General features: G+C 45.1%; 1 protein-coding gene across 1 annotated transcript in view; it reads right to left on the reverse strand.

Moving 5' to 3' along the window:
• Positions 1-22965, reverse strand: part of LOC142290537 (cytochrome P450 4V2-like) — a 93976-nt gene that overhangs the window by 23748 nt on the left and 47263 nt on the right. Inside the window, exon 7 of the mRNA XM_075334502.1 lies at positions 1159-1350. Within this exon, the coding sequence (XP_075190617.1) occupies positions 1159-1350 (192 nt within the window). The remainder of the gene's footprint in view (positions 1-1158; positions 1351-22965) is intronic.

Raw genomic sequence — 22965 nt, forward strand, 5'->3', positions numbered from 1 at the left:
AAATATTCCACAATAAACTGTGTTATTATTGAAAATTGGAAGCATTTTGGAACCACAGGTACTCAGCATTTAAAGTGGTGGACTGTATAGTTACAGAGTGAGGTTACTGAGTGCTAAGACAGAAAGTGCACAGAGTTTGCCAGTGCTATGCTGAATTAATAACTACAGGGCTTCAAACCTCCTCTGGCATTTACATCAGCACGAGAGCTGTGCACCACAAGCTCTACGGCATGGTCAAGCAGGCACATGCAAGCCTTACATCACCAAGCACAATGCCATGTGCCAGACGGAATGATGTAGAGCACATCACCATTGGACTCGGGAGCACTGTAAAGTGGCATGTGTTCTGTGGAGTAAGGAATAACACTTCTTTATCTGGTAGCAGGAATTACGAGTCTGGGTTTGGCAATTGCCAGTAGGACGTTACCTGCCTGACTGTGCAAATTGTAAAGTTTAATTGTGAACGGAAAATGAGATGGTGTTTTTCAAGGGTTGGCCTGGGTTCCTTCGTTCCCATGAAGGGACAGACATCTTATTGTTTCAGCATAACAAGACATTTTGGACAATGCTATGCTTTCAGCTTTATGGGAACAAATTGGGGAAGGCCATTTTCTGTACCATATAAAAATACCAAGTATATAAAGCAATGTCCATAAAGGCATGGTTGGTTGACTTTGATCTTAATGAACTAAACTGGGCTCACAAGGCCATGACATCAACCCTATGATTGAACATCAGTGTTTGACATTTCAAATGCCTTTCTGCATGAATGGGAACATTTCCTAGATATATACTCCAAAATATTTTAGAAAGTTTTTCCCAGAAGAGCTGAGGCTGTTTTTGCTGCAAAGAGAGGAACAACTCAACATTAATATCTATGAATTTAGATGTGATAAAGGCTCCTGTTGGTGGCCCGATACAATATAGTGTATTTATATTGCTTAAGGTGAACCTGTCAGCTCGACTATTATCTGTGTTTTAGTAAATAGGAAAAAACTATGCTGGAGCATCCTTTCTAAGAACTCTGCATTGTGTACCATTCTTTCTGTATTGCTCCTTCAATTGTATGATGGATATGTTGACAAGTAGGCATTACTGTTCGTCTTGTCAATAGACTATTTCATTGCACAATGTGGCACTGTCAACACTTAAACATACCTCAAACATAAAGGTATCGACTTCTTCTCGGATGTCCTGGTAATTTAATGCATTTCCTGATTCATCTGTTGTATTCAGAAGCATATCTAAGAAAGCACTCCGCTTCTTTCTTTGAATGGTTTCTAGCTCACCGGTTAAGTCTTGTCCTTGTGATCGTTGTGTCTCCATCTCTCTGGCTCTTTCTTGAATGACCTTATTATAAAAATACATTTGAGAGGAAGTTTTAAATATTCAGCTCATCATTTATATGGTGTATTCTTCATACATGCTGTCTTATATGTTAATCTGGTAGTTTTACAACTCTAAACATTCTATCCATAAAATAACTGTAAAGTAGAAGTTAAATTGAAGTAGTCATGGCTCTCAGTTATGGTTGTTATTTATATGATATTACTTCTACTTTAGTTTTCCAACATCCTTGTACATGATGGTGATGACGAGAGGCAAAGAACCTATGTGTAACACTAAACACTGGAGAAGGCAGTGAGTGAGAATGGACCCACCGGAACACAGGGGGGATTCAGACTTACCCTGTAGTGAGAGGGGCTTAATTAAGCGCCCGCCACGAGGCAGAACACCAGTTGCCACTCCTGTGGTTGCAGAGTGGAGCAGGGTGACAGAAAAACACGGACACAATCACAGACAGGATGGACAGGATGGGCTTTGGCAGGACAAACAAGGCAGAATTAGGGAGCACAGTCTGGATGGGAAACAGACAGGATGGGTGCAGGCAGATACAGAACTTCCGGCACTGGTCATCAGGCTCAGGTCACCAGGCATTGCACATCAGGCACAGGACATCAGATGGGCAGCCAGGATAGGATCTCAGGAAGAACTCTGGTTATCAAGCTCAGGTCACCAGGCACGGGACATCAGGCACAAAAGATCAGACAGGCATAAAAGATCAGACAGGCGCAGTCAGAATAGGACCTCAAGAAGAACCCCGGTCATCAGAGTCCAGGTCATCATGCACGGAACGCCAGTCGTCAGGGTCCAGGTCATCATGCACAGATCACCAGTCACGGGACAAAAGTCACAGGCCATCAAACACAGGTCCGATTTATATGAGCCATTAAAGTAATTTTGTCAACAGGTTTTAATACCCCTGATTGATCTAATCTGTATTAAATCGCCGTTATTAGGAGAACAATAATTGTGCCCCATGTGTATTTTACAAACTGTCTAATATTCAGATTTGTGCTAATTTATTTAAATTCGGTGAATGCAGCAAATTCGAAATTTCAGAAGATCCACTCATCTCTTGTACAGTTCCTGTTTAGCAATCTTTGAATATTAGAAATATAGGTGTCTATCACAGTACATCATTCCTGCTGTATTCGGAGGTGTATGTCATCTGGGTCCAGTACTTCATCTATTTTAATGTTATTTTAATGTTATTTTAGGCAATGCTGTACTTCCTATTGGATTAAACAAGTGAGATTTAATGGAGAATTTATAGAATCCATTCCTATATGTTATGGGATTTTCTTGTGTAAATGCTTTAGAAAAGAAGGCTTTAAAATACATTAGCCTTTCCCTCATCTTCTTTCTTCATTATATCCAGATTATTTTTTAGAGATTCAATGCTATCATTTTTGAGTCTTTTACTGTTTATGTAGTTGAAGAATATTTTTATTTTTACTTTTGTTGACATTGAGTTTTTATGTCACAATAGTTACTTGATTTTTACACAATTTATTTGTTTCCCTATAATTTTTTTGTCCCCCAACTGATACTGTTGGATACTCTGTCTGGCCTATTTGTTAAAGTGTCCCTCTCTTGTTGTTTCCTACACTATTTGCGAAGGTTTATTGTCTTTGGGCAGCATGATGGCTCAATGGTTAGTATTGTTGCTTCCCAGTGGTCTTGAATTCAAATCCCACCAAGGACAATATCTGCAAGGAGTTTGTATGTTCTCCCCAAGGTTACAAAGACATACTGAAGGGAAATTTATCTTGTGAGCCCCAAAGGGAACAGAGATGCTGATGACTTCAATAATGTTATAAGAAGTGAGTAACATTACCAAATACAGTGGAACCTCGCTTAATGAGTAACCCAGTTAGCGAGTATTTTGCCTAACGGGCAAGGCTTTCTGTAAATTTGTAACTCGATTTACGAGAAAGCCTTGCTGTACGAGCAAAATACTCACCGCACACACTTCCGGTTCCGTACATCCACCGCGCTCTAACCCGCTCTTGCAGTCCACAGAAACACACACAAGCACACACAAACACACACAAGCACGCACAAACACACACAAACAAACACGCACGCACACACACACACAAATTATGCTCACCTTACCTTCCATTCCCTCGCCGGCTTCCTGGAACTTGCATGTATCGGGTAACAAAGGCGACCGATGCCGAACCTTCCGCACCTCAGCGCGCTGACTTCAAAGGCAGGAGCCGCTTCCCTCTGATTGGCCAGCGTGCTGCCTTTGAGTAGCGGCTGACAGGGGAAGGTCCTCCCTTCACAGGATGTGTATCCGGTAACTATCGCGACAAGGGAGGAACTTCCCCTGTCAGGTGCTACTCAAAGGCAGCGCGCTGGCCAATCAGAGGCAAGCGGCTCCTGCCTTTGACATCAGCTCGCTGAGTGTGGAAGGTCCGGCATCGGTCGCCTTGGTTACCCGATACACGTCTTGTACAAGCGCACTGCAAGAGACCGGCGAGGGAACTGAAGGTAAGGGGAGCATAATCTGTGTTTGTGCGTGTTTGTGCTTATTTGTGCGTGTGTGGAATGGCACCAGGATGGGACATTTAACAAGTTGTGGAACGAATTGTCTGCATTGCAATGATTTCCTATGGGAAATCTTGCTTTGCTGAACGAGTAACTTGGTTAACAAGCACACTCCCAGAACAGATTTTTCTCATTAACCAAGGTTCCACTGTATTTTATTATTGTCAAAAAATGATCCCGCAATGGAATCCTCCTAAGTACTTGGAACTTGCTGGACTATATTGTGCACCCTGAAACCTTTCTCTCAGTATCTGAACCTTAGTATTGAAATTCTTAATGATGAATTGTAGGTTTAGGGTCAATCTCATAAGCAGCAATGTCCTTGCCTGTAAAGCCCTCTTCATACAGATCAATGATAACTGCAGATGTTTCCTTTTGAGATAACCATGGCTAACAGAAGAAGACAATGTTTTCAAACTCACTTTTAAAGTAATCAGTCTAATAATGTAATCACTATGAAAGATCGATATTAAGTTCCTTTTTCTTGATAACACTTTTTCCTGTACTAACTAATAGCTCACTAAAATTATTTAAGCAGGTAATTTTATGGCAGGGATTAAATTCAGTGTAAATTAAAAAAAAATCATGACAAGAAATGACTAACATTTTTTTTTGCAATTTATCTATTACTCATTTATTCATTGCAATCTACAGTTTATGCAAATTGCCACTATAAAAACTGAAACATCAAACTTTCTGAAAATCGAAACTTTTGGCCCTGACTGTACATTTTGACATAACTATTATCAGAAAATCATCTCTGCATTATTTTCTATGATACATAACTGGATGTGAATTAAACCTTGACCTCATTTCCACAGCTATCATTTGCTATATATTTAGCAGTTAATTAAACTTAACAGACTGTACAGTTCTTTAGTAGAATAGAAGTAAATCACTAAATAGTGCTCCCTTTTAGAATACATTTAGAGTAGATCTAATGGTGTCAATACAAATAATTACTGTTATTAGTAAGAACTAGTCCCATCTATTTTACTAAGGAAAGTGTATTATATTTATGCATTAAAACAGATTAACATTGTGTGAGTTCTGGTAAGAATATGTACAGCCATTATTCTCCAGTGTTTTATTGTATATACTCCTGTTGTTATGTAGGTCAGAGCGGCACATTAAATTGCTGGTCTTTAGGAGGGTAATTTTCAATAAATATAAAAGTATGTTAGCTAACAAAAGAACTATAAATGAATAATGATACTAGTGTGAGATCAAGAGTCATTGAGACTTTTTTCTGATTTATGTAGAGCAATAGAGCAACAACTTTGTTTCATGTTTTTATTTTTAGATTTTTTTTTGAAAACTTAAAAAAAATAATAATCACAAATCAACCATAACTTTAAAATCAGTGGCTTAGTAAACATTGACCAATGAGCTCCACAAAACCCTTAAAGATGTCCTGTGATGCTTAGCATTAACAGAATATTCTGTAAGTTCTGAAGGGCGTGCTCTTGGACAACTTTAGTGTTTCGAACCGTTCTTGGCCGTGCCTCAGGTCATCCAGTTGGCTGCTTCTTCCACCACGTCTAAGTGTGGAGAGGCGGCTAGTGCGCATGCGTGCGTCGATTTACCCCAGCCAGAGTCTAAGTCCGGTGTTTTGCCTACTGAGCATGCTCAGTCTGATTGTGTCATTTCTGAGACTAAGTCCTCAGTTCAGGCTACTGAGCATGCTCCCACAATTAATCCTAACAGCCTCTTTGCACAGTTACTTGGACTTCGTGCTGTGTCTAAGTTCTGGGATGTGCCTACTGAGCATGCTAAGGCAGATAGTCTGATTTCTGAGGCTGTTGTTCAGGCTACTGAGCATGCTCAGGCACTTAGTGCATCAGAGGCTAGGTCTGGTAAGGACCTCACTGAGCATGTCCGTGAGGTGGCAGGCCCTGATAAGGCAGAGGGTGTCAGGTGTCCTGATGACGTGGCAACTCCGGACTGGCTCGCAGAGGACCACCCCTATGATCTGGCACCTCACCATTGGTCGTTAGACGATGACTGGTGAGGTGTTTGGGGTGTGGCTGCCATGAGGTCATCAATGATGTGGCGGTTCTGGATAGGCCGCTGGTGACGTCGCTGATGATATGGCACTCTGCTATTGGACCGTGGTGGTTCCACCCTGGGTTTGGGGCGGATCTAGGTTATAAAAGGGGCTGGAGACAACATGGAGGTGCGCAGTCTTCACTCATATTCACTTAGAATTCATGGTGGCTTAAGCCTTGTTGGAAGCGGTAGGTAGGGATAGGCGAACAGTGCCTGTCATGCCAAGATTCGTGGCTCAGCACATGAGGGTCAGGCGCCTTGCTACCGGTCCTGTTGTGCTATAGCAGTCCAGTGGCATTAACTGGGCTGCGGCTGCTGCGTCACCTGTCCAGTTGTGCCTCCTACGCACACGGACAGCATACCTGCTGCGTCTCCTGTCCGGTTGTGCCTCCTATGCACACGGACAGCATACCTGTTGTGACACCTGTCCGGTTGTGCCTCCTACGCGCACGGACAGCATACCCCAGAACCCCTGTGGAGTTAACAGGGTGTTCCAGGATTGGGTGTGTGAACCTATTATCCTCCTTGGCTTCCCAGTCAACGCTACTGGTGTGATCCCTTGGCCTGACGTGTCCTCTACACTTGTGGCCATTCGTGTAGTGACCAGAAACGCTAATCGAAGGACCGCTCGGCCTGTCGTGTCTGACACACGTGGCCGACAGGGCGCTGTCGCAGCGGTCTTCTCGGTCAACGCTACCTGGTCACCATCCGGCCTGATGTGCTCCCTGCACACGTGGTCGGGGTTGCGCCAATTCCACCGAAACGCTAACTGGGTTGTCGGCCGGTCTGACATCTCACTACACACGTGACCGGTTCCCTGGATTATCTCAGAGCAATCCAGCTCTATAGTCTACGCCTAACCCACAGGGTGCCAGCAGCTCCATTAGCATCTGGAGCACGGTGGGCCCTGACTGGCGATTGGGATATATACCCCCTGGTCCTAATATGCCGGCTCCCCCGTAACACTTAGATCTAACTTCTTTTCCAGCTTAAACGTGCTCAACTGGATTAAATTCTGGGGAACTTGAAACCTTGAAATCATTATCATGTTCCTCAAACCATTCCTCAACAATTTTCAAGACTGAAGCGTCTTACTGCCTTTTATCACACCTCCTTTTATCAAACTTCCTCCGGTGGCTTGTCTTCTTCTTATAGTGAAAATCCTGAAGTCATGTCTTTATCTAAGTGATGCATTTGCACCTGACAATGAACATAATGTTACAATGTAGTGTGACATGGGGTGGTAGTTGTAGGTGGGGTAGTCATCTGCGACATCACGGCACATTACATAAACATGGAGATCCTGCTTGGGTGTGTGGATTTTCACTATTCGGCCGTTGATTTCGGTTGGCCGGGAGTTGTTACACAATTCACTGAGAGAGACCACTGCTTCTTTAAAAATGTTATTTTACTTAACATTAGTTTGATGAAAAATGTATACACATGACAGCGGGCACGTATCTTTTCTGACATTTTGTTTTTATTACAGAGTATCTCCAAACATATTTCCTCTATCTCACATATTTTTTCTCTTCATAATCCTTCATGTTTCTCCACCACGTTGCACGGCACAACAACACCATCCAAGAAAGTCATCCTGTCCTCCCTGCGGCTTTGCATCTTTTCCTTTTTAAAAGGAATAATGTCAATATGGTCAGACTGAGCTGCAAGATCTGCTACGCTTAGTGGACACCTGACTTGGACACTCATCTCATCTTTCACCCTATTCTGTCCTTGTCCATTACTTTATGAGCTATCTCACATTGTCACTCAGTTGCCAGCTAAATTCTTTAATCAGTATCTGGCAGAATTCTTTGTGCTTCAGTTACCTCTCTCTTTCTTTTGATCATGCTATCATGGTTCTTGGTCTCCTGTCTCTTCCTCAGGACACCCACGTCATGCAGCTCTGCTCAGACCTAAGGTCTGGCTCTGTCACAGGCTGGGCCCTATATGATATTGTAACAGAAACTGTCTTTCTCCTTATGCACTAGCTCCTCCTCTATGGGCTAGCCTCAACACTTAACTATTCCTTACCCTACTTATTTTCTGTTGATGGGCAGAACATAGCTTCCTCAAAGTTCAGAGCATTACAACAAGATTATATATTTGTGTTCAAAAACATGCATTAAGCCCCATATAATAGTTTTTATTTCCATACATTGGGAACATTGCACACCGCTTTCTAAATTAAAGCATGCATTGAATTGCATTACATTTTTACATTTTTAAAACTATTTTACAGAAAATATAAAAAAATGAACATTGGGTTGTTCCCAAAAATACCAGTGTCTTTAGAGTAAGACCTATACAACCAACCTCAGCACAGCCAAGGGGAAAAGACAGCAGGCTGATCTGAAACTCATCGTCTGGGGTCAAATCCCACAGAGCGCAGTAGCTGAGGACGGGGATCAAACAACAGACAGATGAGCGGCTCTTCCCGATGAGCCTGAAGCCCAGCCAGGTAGTGTGCGATATTGAGTGAAATCTTGCAGCAGCTCTGGGACTAGGCAGTTTAAATCATATCTCTTTAAAAAATGTGTACGTCTGGAACACCAATGGTGTGAACAAGGTGCAAGACTCAAAAATATACAACTAAACAATAGGATAAAGAGTTGCACACCAGTCACAATGTATAGGGGAATAATGAAAAACAAAACTGCTATGGGAATACTAGACTGAAAAATTCAATGGACTATCTGAAAAAAGTGAAAAACATGAAAATGATATGTGCATAACTGCTATGAATAATAGGAATGAGAGATGTTTACACATTGTATTGATCAATGCAAAGGAGCCCCAAACCAAACGCCAAGGTAATCTCTATTTTTGGGGTCCCTAACTTATGTGTAACCTCACCTGCAGTTAAAAAACATGCTCAGTATGGGAAGCAAAGGACCAAGCTATATATGTGAAATAAGACACATGGCTATGGGTGGGGCAGGTTTCTCAGACAGAAAATGCATACTAATTAAAAAATGTGTACGTCTGGAACACCAATTTTTCAGTCTAGTATTCCCATAGAAGTTTTGCTTTTCATTATTCCCCTATACATTGTGACTAGCGTGCAACTCTTTATCCTATTGTTTAACTCATATCTCTTGACCATCACATGTGCTGAATTTGGTGGTTAAGAGCTTCCTTAAAAATGACCCACATATATATATCGGAGCTGCTGCTGCTGAACGTGCGAGCAGTCTCTGCGCACTTTCAGTGTTCTCACCCTGCTGCTGCTCACCTGTCTGCACTACAGAGTCACTTTGGCCTTCCAGCTCACTACGTCATCTGCGACGTACCAACAAGATGGAACTATGGAACTACACCTTCATATGCTGAAGAGGCTGTGGATCTCTGGCATCTTGGCTGTAGGGGTTAACAGGGAAAAAGAGGCTATTTAGTGGCCTTTTTAAAAATTGTATAGTCTGTACTGGATCTCGGACAATTTTGACTAAGAGGGTCAATCAGCAAAATAGGCTGTTTAGAGTTTTTTTTAAACAATGTGTGCTCTGTGGTGGATCTCAGGCAATCTTAGCTGTGATGATCAACAGGGAAAAGAGGCTGTTTAGGGGCCCTTTTTAAAAATTTGGTGTTCTGCGGTGGAACTTAGGGAGGCGTTACACGGTACGATATATCGTGCGATCGCATGAGCGATCGCACCCGCCCCCTACGTTTGTGCGTCACGGGCAATTTGTGGCGCACAAAGTCGTTTACCCCTGTCACACGTACTTACCTCCCGAACGAACTTGCTGTGAGCGGTGAGCATACTCTTCCTGAAGGGGGAGGGGCGTTCGGCGTCACAGAAACATCAAACAGCGGCCGCCCAATAGATGCGGAGGGGTGGAGATGAGCGGGACGTAACATCCCGCCCACCTCCTTCCTCCCTCATTGCTGGCGGGACGCAGGTAAGCTGTGTTCGTCGCTCCCGGGGTGTCACACGGAGCGATGTGTGCTGCCACGGGAACGACAAACAACCGGCGTGCAGAAGGAGGAACGACTTTATGAAAATGAGCGACGTGTCAACGAGCAACGATAAGGTGAGTATTTTTGCTCGTTCACAGTAGTTCTGTCTCCCTGGCAACCACTGAACTGTCTGCACCTGTCCTACCCTAATCTAAGCAACTTGCTATTCTTCGTGTGTTCCTGCTGAGCCCTATTATAGCTAACTAACTACTCCTCTCATCTTCCTCCTGCTGCTTGTTTCCCTAGTTGCCTACAATAAACATCCTAAATCCTTACCTAATGATTACTAACTGCAGTTCTATAATATTAATACTCTATCTATCTTACATATTAGTCTTTCTCTATATTGCTCCTGGCTGACACTGCACAAGGGGCCAATCCCTATTTAAATTACACATTGTTTGTATAATAATACACACATAACATACATGCATGCACATGGGGAATACACCTACGTATTGGAGGTGTCTGTTCTGTGTAACAATACCCTGTAATAAAACACATAAATAAACAGACGCTAGAGGGTGCCGCCTGACACGCCCATCCAGCTCTGCTACATCGCTGACACAGCAATGTATTTACCCAACCATTCACATTCAATATACTACTCTGTACAGTTCTATGGAAGTTGCTCTTCTATGTAGGGGTGGACATGGCGCTGCCACCTCCTACACACTCAAGCCACAGGAGGTCCCTCAGCACACCACAACATTCAGCACCACCATCTGATACACTCCGTAGTAGGAGGAGGCAGAGTTTCAACAACATGGTAGAAGAGTATGTGTCCACCTGTATGATCGTACTAAGTGATGGGTCTTCTCCATGTAGTTATGGTTCCTTCGCTTTGACTTACACATGGTACACTCTTAATGATGGCCCCATTTCCGACAACAAACAATGAAAACATAGTGCTTTTCCATTATTCATAGCAATGTATTCAGGCATGGCTGCTTGCTTTGAACAACATTTTTTTCAAAACAAATACATTGAGTCCCAAGGATACTCAGTCTAGAGCATTGGGGAGGTGAAAAGCTATCTGGCGGATCGCCAGCTCGATCCAAAATACAATGACTAGCTTTTCATCTGCAACTGCTATAGTGTACGCAACTGGAGCTGAACATTAGGCTCTGTTAAGGGAACTTGGAAAACAGGCTCTCTAGCTGCCTTTTTCAAAATTGTTGGTCTGTGGGGATACTCTTCGAATCTTGGCTGTGATGGTCAAATTTGAAAACAGATGATGTAGTGGCCTTTTGTTAAAATTGTTGCTTCATGGGGGAACTTTGCCAATCTTGACTGTGTGGGTGAACTGGGAATACAGGCTATATAGGGGCCTTTTGTTAAATGCATTGCTCTGTGGGAGTACTCTGCCAATCTTGACTGTGTGGGTGAATTTGGAATACAGAGTCTGTAGGGGACTTTTGTTAAACTTGTTGTTCTGTGGGGGAAACTCAGCCAATCTTAGCTGTGTGGGAGAACTGGGAATACAGGCTATAAAGGGGCTTTTTGTTAAACTTGCTACTCCGTGGGAAATCTCTGCCAATCCCATTTGGTAGATACTAACCAATATATATATCTGGAAACACCCCTCAGCTCCTGCCATTTTGAATATGCTTTGACCAGGTCATTTATACATCACAATTTGCATTCTGTCATAGTCCATACATATACTTCCCAGTCTGAATATCAGGCAAAGCCAAAGCCTGTGGGAGTTGAAAGAGTTCTCTGTAAATAAGATTAAATGGCTTCACTGATATAATTCAAAGTGCAGCCCGTCCTAGTCACATGTAACTACGGGTTGCAGACTGAAGATATACGGTTCTCAACAGCAGTATCAGATACCTCAGCTGCTGGCTGTGATGTGTAAAGAAATATTTTAACCCATTTACTGCTTGATGAAAAGTTCTCCAATTTCATTCCCGTTCTCCATTAGTCTGAGAGCTAAATAGCAGTGCATGGAGACTAATACGGGCGTCACATGGTCCGATATATCGGGCGATATGTTGGCGGGGTCACGTCGTAAGTGACGCACATCCGGCATTGTTTGATATATCGTAGCGTGTGACAGCTACGAGCGACGGTGAACGAGCAAAAATACTCACCTTATCGTTGTTCGTTGACACGTCGCTCATTTTCAAAAAGTCGTTTCATCTTCTGTGCGCCGGTTGTTCATCGTTCCCAGAGCAGCACACATCGCTCCGTGTGACACCCTGGGAACGATGAACTGCAGCTTACCTGCGTCCCGCTGGCAATACTGAAAGAAGAAGGTGGGCGGGATGTTTACTTCCCGCTCATCTCCGCCCCTCCACGTCTATTGGTCAACGGCTGTGTGACATCGCTGTGACGCCGAACGTCCCTCACCCTTCAGGAAGAGGATGCTCGCTGCCCACAGCGAGGTTGTTTGGAAGGTAAGTGCGTGTGACGGGGTTAACGACTTTGTGCGCCACTGGCAAGTAATTGCCCGTGACGCACAAATGACGGATGCAAGTACGATCGCTCTTGCGATCGCACGATAGATCGTCTAATGTGACGCCTGCTTTACACGCTACAACATCGCTAGCAATTGCTAGCGATGTCAGTCACGATAGTACCCGCCCCCGTCATTGTAACGATATGTGGTGATCGCTGCCGTAGCGAACATTATTGCTACGGCATCGTCACACGCACATACTTGCTCTGTGACGTCACTGTGACTGCCGAACAATCCCTCCCTCAAGGGGGAGGTGCGTTCGGTGTCACCGCGACGTCACAGCAACGTCACTAAGCGGCCGGCCAATCAAAGCGGAGGGGTGGAGATGAGCAGGACGAACATCCCGCCCACCTCCTTCCTTACTCATTGCTCGCGGGACGCAGGTAAGGAGAGGTTCCTCCTTCCTGCGGTGTCACACGTAGCGATGTGTGCTGCCGCAGAAACGAGGAACAACATCGTTACTGCAGCAGCAACGATAATTGAGATTAGGTGGGGATGTCACCGATTAGCGATTTTGAACGTTTTTGCAACGATTCAAAATCGCTAAGAGGTGTCACACGCAACGACATCGCTAACGCGGCCGGATGGGCGTCACAAAATCCGTGACCTCAACGACATCGCTTTAGCGATGTCGTAGCATGCAAAACCACCTTAAGTGCACCCAACTGGGAAAGAAATATTGAGGAGAATGAACCTGAATTTGACAATCTTTGTAAACAGCAAGGAAGAGATATTTTCTTCACATATGACAGCCTGACTTGCAGGTTAACACACCATTGTTGGGAGCTATATATCTTCAGTATGCCATGTGTACTGAGTAAGGGTGGCTTTACATGCTGCGATATCCTGCCCGATATCGCTAGCATGAGACCCAGCCCCATCGTTTGTGCGCGACGGGCATATCGCTGCCCGTCGCACACAAAATCGCGCACCCCCGTCACACATACTTACCTGCCCTTTGACATTGCTGTGACCGCCAAACCGCCTCCTTTCTAAGGGGGCGGTCCGTTTGGCGTCACAGCGACATCACTAATTGGCCGCCCAATGAAAGCGGAGGGGCAGAGATGAGCGGGACATAACATCCCGCCCACCTCCTTCCTTCCGCATTGTGGCCGGGAGGCAGGTAAGGAGATGATCCTCGTTCCTGCGGTGTCACACGTAGTGATGTGTGCTGCCGCAGGGACGAGGATCAACTTCGCCCCAGCGACAGCTGGCAGCGAACCCCCATGTCAGCGAGGAGCGATTTTGGACGTTTTTGTAACGATCCAAAATCGCTCCTAGAAGTCACACGCTACGACATCGCTACAGCGGCCAGATGTGCGTCACAAAATCCGTGACCCCAACGAGATCGCTGTAGCGAAATCGTAGCGTGTAAAGCCCGCTTTAGGAGTAAGAAAATGTATAGACCATATGGGCAGTAGGCTTATAATCTGTATCATAAAAGGTCTCCACAGTGCCTTGATAAAGTATTTATACCCCGTCAACTTTTCCACAACTTTTCACATTACACCCGCAAACATAAATGTATTTTTTGGGAAATTATGTGATATACCAGCAGCAAGTATTTGTGAAGTGTAAAGAAAATGACATGTGGTTTTCGTATTTTAAAAAAGTATCAATATGAAAATTGTGCTATATATTTGTATTCAGCCCCCCAAGTCAATATTTTGTAGCACCAACAGAAATTACTGTTGCAAGTCTTTTGAGGTATTACCAGCTTTGCACATCTAGAGGCTGAAATTTTTGCTCTTTCTTAAATTTCAAAATATCTCTACCTCAGTGAGGTTGGATGGAGGTGTCTGAACAGCAATTTTCAAGTCTTACCACAAATTCTCAGTGGGATTTAGGTCTGAACTTTAACTGCGCCATTCACACACATGAATATGTTTTAATCTCAACCATCCATTGTAGCTCTGGCAGTATGTTTAGGGTCGTTGTCCTGCTGGAAGGTGAACCTACCCTCAGTCTTACATCTTTTGCAGTCTCTAACAGGTTTTCTTCCAGGATTGCCCTGTATTTATCTCCATCCATCTTCCCATCAACTCTGACCAGCTTCCCTGTCATTGCTGAAGAAAAGCATTCCCACAGAATGCTGCCACAACCATGTTTGATAGTTGGGATGTTGTTTTCATGGTTATATATAGAGTTAAGGCTGCTTTACACGCTGCGATATCATTACTGATATCGCTAGCGTGCGTACCCGCCCCCATCAGTTGTGCAACACGGGCAAATCGTTGCCCATGGCGCACAACATCGCTCAGAACCATCCACTACTTACCTGCCTAAGGGGGCGGTTCTTTCGGCCTCACAGCAACATCACTAAGCGGCTGCCCAATAGAAGCGGAGGGGCGGAGATGAGCGGGACAAACATCCCGCCCACCTCCTTCCTTCCTCATTGTGGGTGGGACACAGGTAAGGAGAGGTTCCTCGTTCCTGCGGTGTCACACGTAGCGATGTGTGCTGCCACAGGAACGACGAACTACATCGTTACTGCAGCAGCAACGATAATCGAGATTAGGGGGGCATGTCACCGATTAGCGATTTTGAACGTTTTTGCAATGATTCAAAATCGCTAATAGTTGTCACATGCAACGATATTGCTAATGCGGACGGATGTGCGTCTCAAAATCTGTGACCCCAACGAGATCGCTTTAGCGATGTCGCAGCGTGTAAAGCCACCTTTAGGCGGGTTTACACGTTACGACATTGCTACCGATATATCGTCGGGGTCACGTCGTTAGTGACACACATCCAGCGCCGGTAGCGACATCGCAATGTGTAAATCCTAGGTGCGACGTTGAACGAGCTCAAAAGCGTAAAAAATCGCTGATCTGTGTCACGTCGTTCATTTCCATAATGTCGTTACTGCTGCAGATATAATGTTGTTTGTCGTTCATGCAGCACCACACATCTCTGTGTGTGAAACCGCAGGAACGACAAACATCTCCTTACCTGCGTCCACCGGTAATGCGGAAGGAAGAATGTGGGCTGGGATGTATGTCCCACTCATCTCCGCCCCTCCGCTTCTATTGGACGGCCGCTTAGTGATGTCGCGGTGACATCGCTGTGATGCCGAACGCACCTCCCCCTTGAAGAAGGGATTGTTCGACAGTCAGAGCGTCGTCGCCGAGCAGGTATGTGCGTGTGAACCTGCCATAGCGAAAATGTTCGCTACGGCAGCAAGCACCAGATATCGCATGTACGTCGGGGGCGGGTGCTATCGCGCTCGACATCGCTAGCAATTGCTAGCGATGTCGCAGCGTGTAAACCCCGCCTTGGTGTCCACCAAACATAGCAGTTTGAATTTAGCCCAAAAACTTCTACTTTGGTCTCATCTGACCAGAACACATTCTTCCACATTCTAGCTGTGTCTTGTGCATGGCATGTGGAAGAAGATGCTTCAACTTCATAATTCACAAATACTTGCTACTTAGCTTTGGTATATCACATAAAATCCCAATGAAATACATTTAAATGGGGTAATCTCATCTCTAATATCAAATCCCAAGATTTAGTATGTCCAATAATTATAGTATTAGGAAATAGCTCCAAATAGAAATGTAGTATAGTTCTTCTGCTTAGTTATGTCACTTTCCTCATGTGCAGGGCATGGCAGTTTCGGTATCCATGGTTACAACGAATAGCAACTTATTAGCTGACGAACTGTCACTATATGTGTGGTGTTATCCATGGATACCTAAGTTGCAATGCAATGCACATGTCATGTGGTGTCCGGCTCTGCACACACCAGCTGGCATGGTGTCATCAGACTCTGTTCACAATACTGAGTCTGACAACATGAGGCTTCTGAATTGGTCAGCCTGAGCTGGGCATCGGCTGGTTCAGGTTTACTGATCTTCATTACAGAAGTTAATTTCTGCAGACTGCTGAGTAGGACCTAAGTGCTCAGGTTGCTAATTGCCAAATGCAGCTGTTGCTTCCCTATTTAACCTTTGGTCCCCTGAATAGGTACAATTGTAACTATTCTGTTTTAAAATTGCAATACATTTTTTTTTCCAAAAGCCGTAGAGGGCTGAAATTTCGGGACATCTCTGCAGCTTTGGTCCAGAATATATTGGCCAAATTTCAATAAAATATCTCCACCCCCTTCCGAGATAAGGGGTCACTGTTAACGTTGTAAAATTATGCAGCCTGACGAGGGTTAAGGCACTGCCTTCTTCCAGGAGGTATTGACGTTAGCTTCAGTTTTTACTCCAGCGATCCCGGTCTTGGTGTTTTTCCTCTATATGGTGATTCGTGCTGTGCTTCTGAGTGGCGTGGACATTGCCCTGTTGTGCATTACTTCCTCCCCTTTTGCATTGCCCCATGGTACACATATTGTCTCTCCTTTGTGTTTTGAGTGCTGTGTGTACGAGTTTCCGTTATCCCTCGTCTGTGTCATTTTGTGGGGTTTTGTCTTCCTGTTTTCTGGCCCGTCCCGAGGGAGTGGGAGAGGGAGAGTAAGATCAGGGTCCGGACAGGAGTTAGGGTCACACTGGGGGCTCAAACCTGGTTACCATCAAACCTACCTGCAAGATAAGGGACAAAGCAGGGTTGAAACCCTTAGGACCAGCCTATAGACCCCTGTCCTGTATCTGTATATCCTGTGACAGCACATTAGGTAAGAGACATAGCTTATGAGGAGCAATATACTACATTTCTCATTTGAGGTATTTCATAATATTTGTTTTTATTACTATTACACCTTCTACATTTCACAGGATATGATTTTTTTTTCAAGGCACTGTATATGCAATCATTAGTTAGTGGCTAGAGGGTCAAGGATTTATTCTTCTACAATGTTGTACGGAGTATTTATAAATGAAAATGATAGAGTCAATTTGTGTGCTAGTGAAGTATGTTATCTTTTCTATAGAATAAATATATGCCAAAGTAGTATGTGTTATTATGGGTAATGAATTAGAGTGCTAGTAAAAGAAATATTTTTTTTTAATTTTTTTTCTATAACCCCAAGACTCATTGGAATCAAGACAATCATGGCATTTCATTAGCATTACATAAAAGTGTTCATGATCACAAGAAAGCACTTAGTCCTAAATGCTAGAATCTTAAAAGTTAAAGTACATCTTCACAGAAACAAGTCTCTCTTCTACTCAGTAAAAGCTATCTGCATATATTGGCCATTGGCATAACGGAACATGATTCTATGTAGGAGCTAAGTGCATAAATGTGGCCACTAAAGACTAGAGTTGAGCGCGGTTCGTGGTTTGTGGTTCTCCAGTTCGCGGTTCGAGTGATTTTGGGGGCTGTTCTAGATCGAACTAGAACTCGAGCTTTTTGCTAAAGCTCGATAGTTCTAGTTACGTTCGAGAACGGTTCTAGCAGCAAAAAGCCAAGCTAATCACTCTGTGACTCACACTATTACGAAATTTCAGTGTATAGTGTGCGGGAACAGCGCATTCAGATCACTGCTGCTGGGATAATGGCGATCGCCATTTTTTTTTTTCCTTGTCTTCCTTCCCTAAGCGCACGCGTGTAGTGGGGTGGGCCAGCATGTCAGCCAATCCCAGACACACACACAGCTAAGTGGACTTTTAGCCAGAGAAGCAACGGCATGTGTGATAGGATGTCCATGTCACATGTCCCTGCATTATAAAAACGGGTATCTTCCCGTCCGGACGCCATTATCTGCCTTCTGCGTCTGGGTGTCAGTCACCGCTGGCGTAGCTCCTGTCTCCGATACTGCTGTGTACGCTCTACACACAGCGCTATACAGAATAGGGATAGAAGTTTCTATTAGCCCTTGTAAGAGCTAATAACAGCAGGCTCAGAGCCATAGGTGACAGTCAGGTCCGTGGAAAGAGGTTTTAAAAGCTACAGAAGATAACAGCGTCTGTGTAGCTAAGCTCAGGGACATTCTCACTGCATTTCCTTATTAGGAAGGATAGAAAGTGAGGCTTCCTTTCCTGTACACTAATCCACAACCCTGCCACTGTACCCTCCTGTCCTTTGAACACTCAAGCTCATTGTTACTAAGCCATTATACTAGCAAACACTGAGTAAACTTAGTGGCATCCCAAAAGTGGCTGTTGGACTTCCATTAGAGTCCCACTAGTGCAAATCTATTTGCAGCACCTCTGCATTGCACACTCAAACTCATTGTTACTAAGCCATTATACTAGCAAACACTGAGTAAACTTAGTGGTATCCTAAAAGTGGCTGTTGGACTTCCATTATTGTCCCACTGGTGCAAAGCTATTTGCAGCACCACTGCATTGCACACTCAAACTCATTGTTACTAAGCCATTATACTAGCAAACACTGAGTAAACAGTGGCATCCTAAAAGTGGCTGTTGGACTTCCATTATTGTCCCACTGGTGAAAAGCTATTTGCAGCACCTCTGCATTGCACACTCAAACTCATTGTTATTAAGCCATTATACTAGCAAACACTGAGTAAACTTAGTGACATCCTAAAAGTGGCTGTTGGACTTCTATTATTGTCCCACTGGTGCAAAGCTATTTGCAGCACCACTGCATTGCACACTCAAACTCATTGTTATTAAGCCATTTTACTAGCAAACACTGAGGAAACTTAGTGGCATCCTAAAAGTGGCTGTTGGACTTCCATTATAGTCCCACTGGTGCAAAGCTATTTGCAGCACCACTGCATTGCACACTCAAACTCACTGTTACTAAGCCATTCTAATAGCAAACTATGCTGCCAGTTTAAGGGCCGTAGTTGCATTGTCAGGGATAGTTATTGTTGTTTATTCTGCTGTTAATAAAGATAGACCACCGCTGCAATCTACACCACCTCTCAATTTTTACTACCACATTTTAAGTGCACAATCTTGTTGCAATCAAAATGAGTGGCAAAATGACAGATGCTGGTGGAAAGGGGAAGAGGCATGTTGGAAAAGGAAAAAAAGGGTTTGTCCGTAGGGAAGGTGGCAAAGCTCCATTAACATAGGCTGAAGATAGACAATCTTCCAGCAAAAGTAAAATGTCTACTACTTACTGTGGACAATCCGATGTGCTCCCTTTTTTACGGACACGAACAACTGGAACAAAGGTAGATGATGGCCAAAAAAAGAAAATGCTTGAATGGATCTCAAGTGGTCCAACAAGTACCCACTCCGCCACCTCAACTACCGCATCCAAAAAACACCAGTCCTCTGAGTTGTCATCCTAATCACACTTGCTTTCTCCCAGCTCTGAAGTCTCCATCCGCCCTGCACAGTATGGTGGATCTGAGATGGCTGAGTCTGCAGAGTTGTTCAGTCACACTATAGCCTGGGAATCAGAGGTGTGCTCCCAAGCTACAGTGAGTACAGACCAGGAAATGGTCTGCAGTGATGCCCAGAACCTTTGTGACTCTGATTCAGGCCGTGAGGACCAAGTTTCTGAGCATAATGTTGACCCTTATTCACAAACTGTAACACCTGTTGTTATAGACAATGAGGAACATACTGATGACGATGAGACGCAGATACCAGATTGGGATGAGAACTTAAATATTCGGTCAGGGCAAGAAGAGGCTTGGTCTGAGGGTGAGGGGAGTGCAAACACAACAATTGATGAGGAAGTTCTAGATCCCACCTACTGTCAACCCACAGTCAGGCACTCGAGGAGGTCAACAGAGGCGGTGGAGGAGGATGCAACTGACGACGAAGTTACCTTGCGCCTTCCTGGACAGAGTTGGAGTACTGGTAGCACATCTACAACTGCATCCTCAGCCACCACTGTGCCTCTGAGCACTAGTCGGGGTGGATCAGCAGGTCACATGCCCTCTAAGCCTTGCCTTGCCTGGTCCTTTTTTGACATAGCAAAAGATCGCCCAAATTATGTGATCTGTAAAATTTGTCGTCCTTCTGTTAGTAGAGGGAAAAACCTCAGCAGTTTGACAAATTCTTCCATGAATCGTCACATGAAACATAAATATCATATGTCCCAGTGGGAAGCTCACCGTGCTGCAATGCGGCCTAGCGGAGCGACCCATCCACCGCCTGCCCTTTCCAGTGCATCCGCGCGCTCTTCATCTTCTAGGACTGTGGGGACAGCTGTCACACCTAGTTTTCCGCGCACAACTTCCACCACTGTAACCGCAACAGGCAGTTTGCTTGGTAGGTCGTCAGTTGGTTTGGAAGGGGAAAAAGTGCATGTGTACAGCTCTCTCAGACATCGATAGCACCAACGTTGGATGAAGGCAACATCATGTCTACGCCTGCACTTTCCTCACAAACCTGCATTTTTCCAGGGACACCCTACTCAACACCGTCTACACACAGCAGCCAGACCTCTGTCCCTCAGATGTGGACAAATAAAAGGCCATTTCCTGCAACCCATGACAAAGCTAAGAGGTTGACTTTATCCCTCTGTAAGGATTTTAGAGACCTTATGTCTGTCGCTGTGCCCCAGTACCAGATGCCCAGTCACCACTACTTCTCTAAGAAAGGTGTGCCTGCGCTACACCAGCATGTCGCACACAACATCACCGCTTCCTTGAGAAACTCTGTGTGTGAACGGGTGCATTTCACCACCGATACTTGGACCAGTAAGCATGGACAGGGACGTTACATGTCGCTGACAGGGCACTGGGTAACTATGGTGATAGATGGTGAAGGGTCTGCTGCACAAGTCTTGCCGTCCCCACGACTTGTGTCTCAATCCTCTGTCTGTCCAAGTTCCACCACTGCTTCTGCCTCCTCCACCTCGTCTGGGTCCTCCACCTCCGCCCCAAGCCTGCCTGGTCAGGCCACCAGCGTTCTAACTGCGCAGAAGGAATCACGCACCCCTCATTACTATGCTGGCAGCAGAGCGCAACGGAATCAGGCGGTCTTTAGCTTGAAATGTCTTGGAACTAAGAGTCACACAGCGGCTGAGTTGTGGGAGCTCTGGAGACTGAGTTTGGTAAATGGTTGTCTCCACTCAACCTGCAGCCTGGTAAGGCCGTGTGTGACAATGCTGCAAACCTGGGTGCGGCCCTTCGCCTGGGCAAGGTGACACACGTGCCTTGTATGGCTCACGTGTTGAACCTTGTTATCCAGCAATTTTTAACACACTATCCCGGCCTAGATGGCCTTCTGAACAGGGCACGAAAACTGTCTGCTCACTTCCGCCGTTCAACCACCGCTGCTGAGCGACTTGCATCGCTCCAGAAGTCTTTCAGCCTGCCGGTTCATCGCCTGAAATGTGATGTGCCGACACGCTGGAATTCGACTCTCCACATTACAGCGACTGTGGCAGCACCGTCGAGCCCTGGTGCAATACGTCATGACGTAAAGCCTGGGCCAACGAGATGCAGAGGTGGGGCAGATCACCCTGATGGAGTGGTCTCAGATCAAGGACATATGTACCCTTCTGCACAGTTTCGACATGGCGACGAAAATGTTTAGCGCTGACAATGCCATTATCAGCATGACAATTCCAGTCATTTACATGCTGGAGCACACGCTAAACACCATTCGGTGTCAGGGGGTGGGAAAACAGGAAGGGGAGGAACTACAGGAGGATTCATATGCGCAAGAGACACCAACATCACCAAGGTCCAGACGTTCATCATCACCAACGCGGCAGGCATGGGACCATGGGGGACAGGGATCAACAAGGGCACATGGTAGCAGGCGAAATGTTGAGGAAGGTGCAGGAGAACATGAAGAAATGGAGGACGAACTGTCCATGGACATGGAAGACTCAGCGGATGAGGGAGACCTTGTTCAAATTTCAGTTGAAAGAGGTTGGGGGGCGATGTCAGAGGAAGAAAGAACGGTTAGCACCTCTATGCCACAAACACAATGTGGACTTGGTCCGCATGGCTGCGCAAGACACATGAGCGCCTTCTTGCTGCATTACCTCCAACATGACCCTCGTATTGTCAAAATTAGAAGTGATGATGACTACTGGCTTGCCACACTATTAGATCCCCGGTACAAGTCCAAATTTTGTGACATAATTCCAGCCATAGAAAGGGACGCACGTCTGCAGGAGTATCAGCAAAAGCTGTTACTCGATCTTAGCTCGGCTTTTCCACCAAACAACCGTGCAGGTGCAGCGAGTGAATCTCCCAGTTGTAACTTGACAAACATGGGACGGTCTCGTCATCTTTAACAGTCTACCCGTACCAGCAGCACCGTATCTTGTGCTGGTAACAGCAATTTTATGGAATCTTTTCATAATTTTTTTAGACCGTCCTTTGCAAGGCCACCAGAGACAACAAGTCTGACACATAGTCAACGGCTGGAGAGGATGATACAGGAGTATCTCCAAATGAACATCGATGCCATGACTTTGCAAATGGAGCCTTGCTCATTTTGGGCTTCAAATCTTGAAAAATGGCCAGAGCTCTCCACTTACGCCTTGGAGATTTTGTCATGTCCAGCTGCCAGCGTTGTCTCTGAACGTGTCTTCAGTGCTGCTGGGTGTGTGCTGACAGATAAGCGCACGCGTCTGTCCAGTGACAATGTGGACAGACTAACGTTCATCAAAATGAACAAGTTATGGATCCAGAAGGAATTTACTACCCCTGTGTCATCCTGGGGAGAGTACATGCTTGTGTATTTTGAATGTGCTTGATGCAAATCTAGCTGTGAAGTGTACAACTGGGGCACAAGTGCTGCCACTGAATGGGT

This window comes from Anomaloglossus baeobatrachus, chromosome 1, assembly GCF_048569485.1.
Source record: "Anomaloglossus baeobatrachus isolate aAnoBae1 chromosome 1, aAnoBae1.hap1, whole genome shotgun sequence".
Classification (NCBI taxonomy): Eukaryota; Metazoa; Chordata; class Amphibia; order Anura; family Aromobatidae; genus Anomaloglossus; species Anomaloglossus baeobatrachus.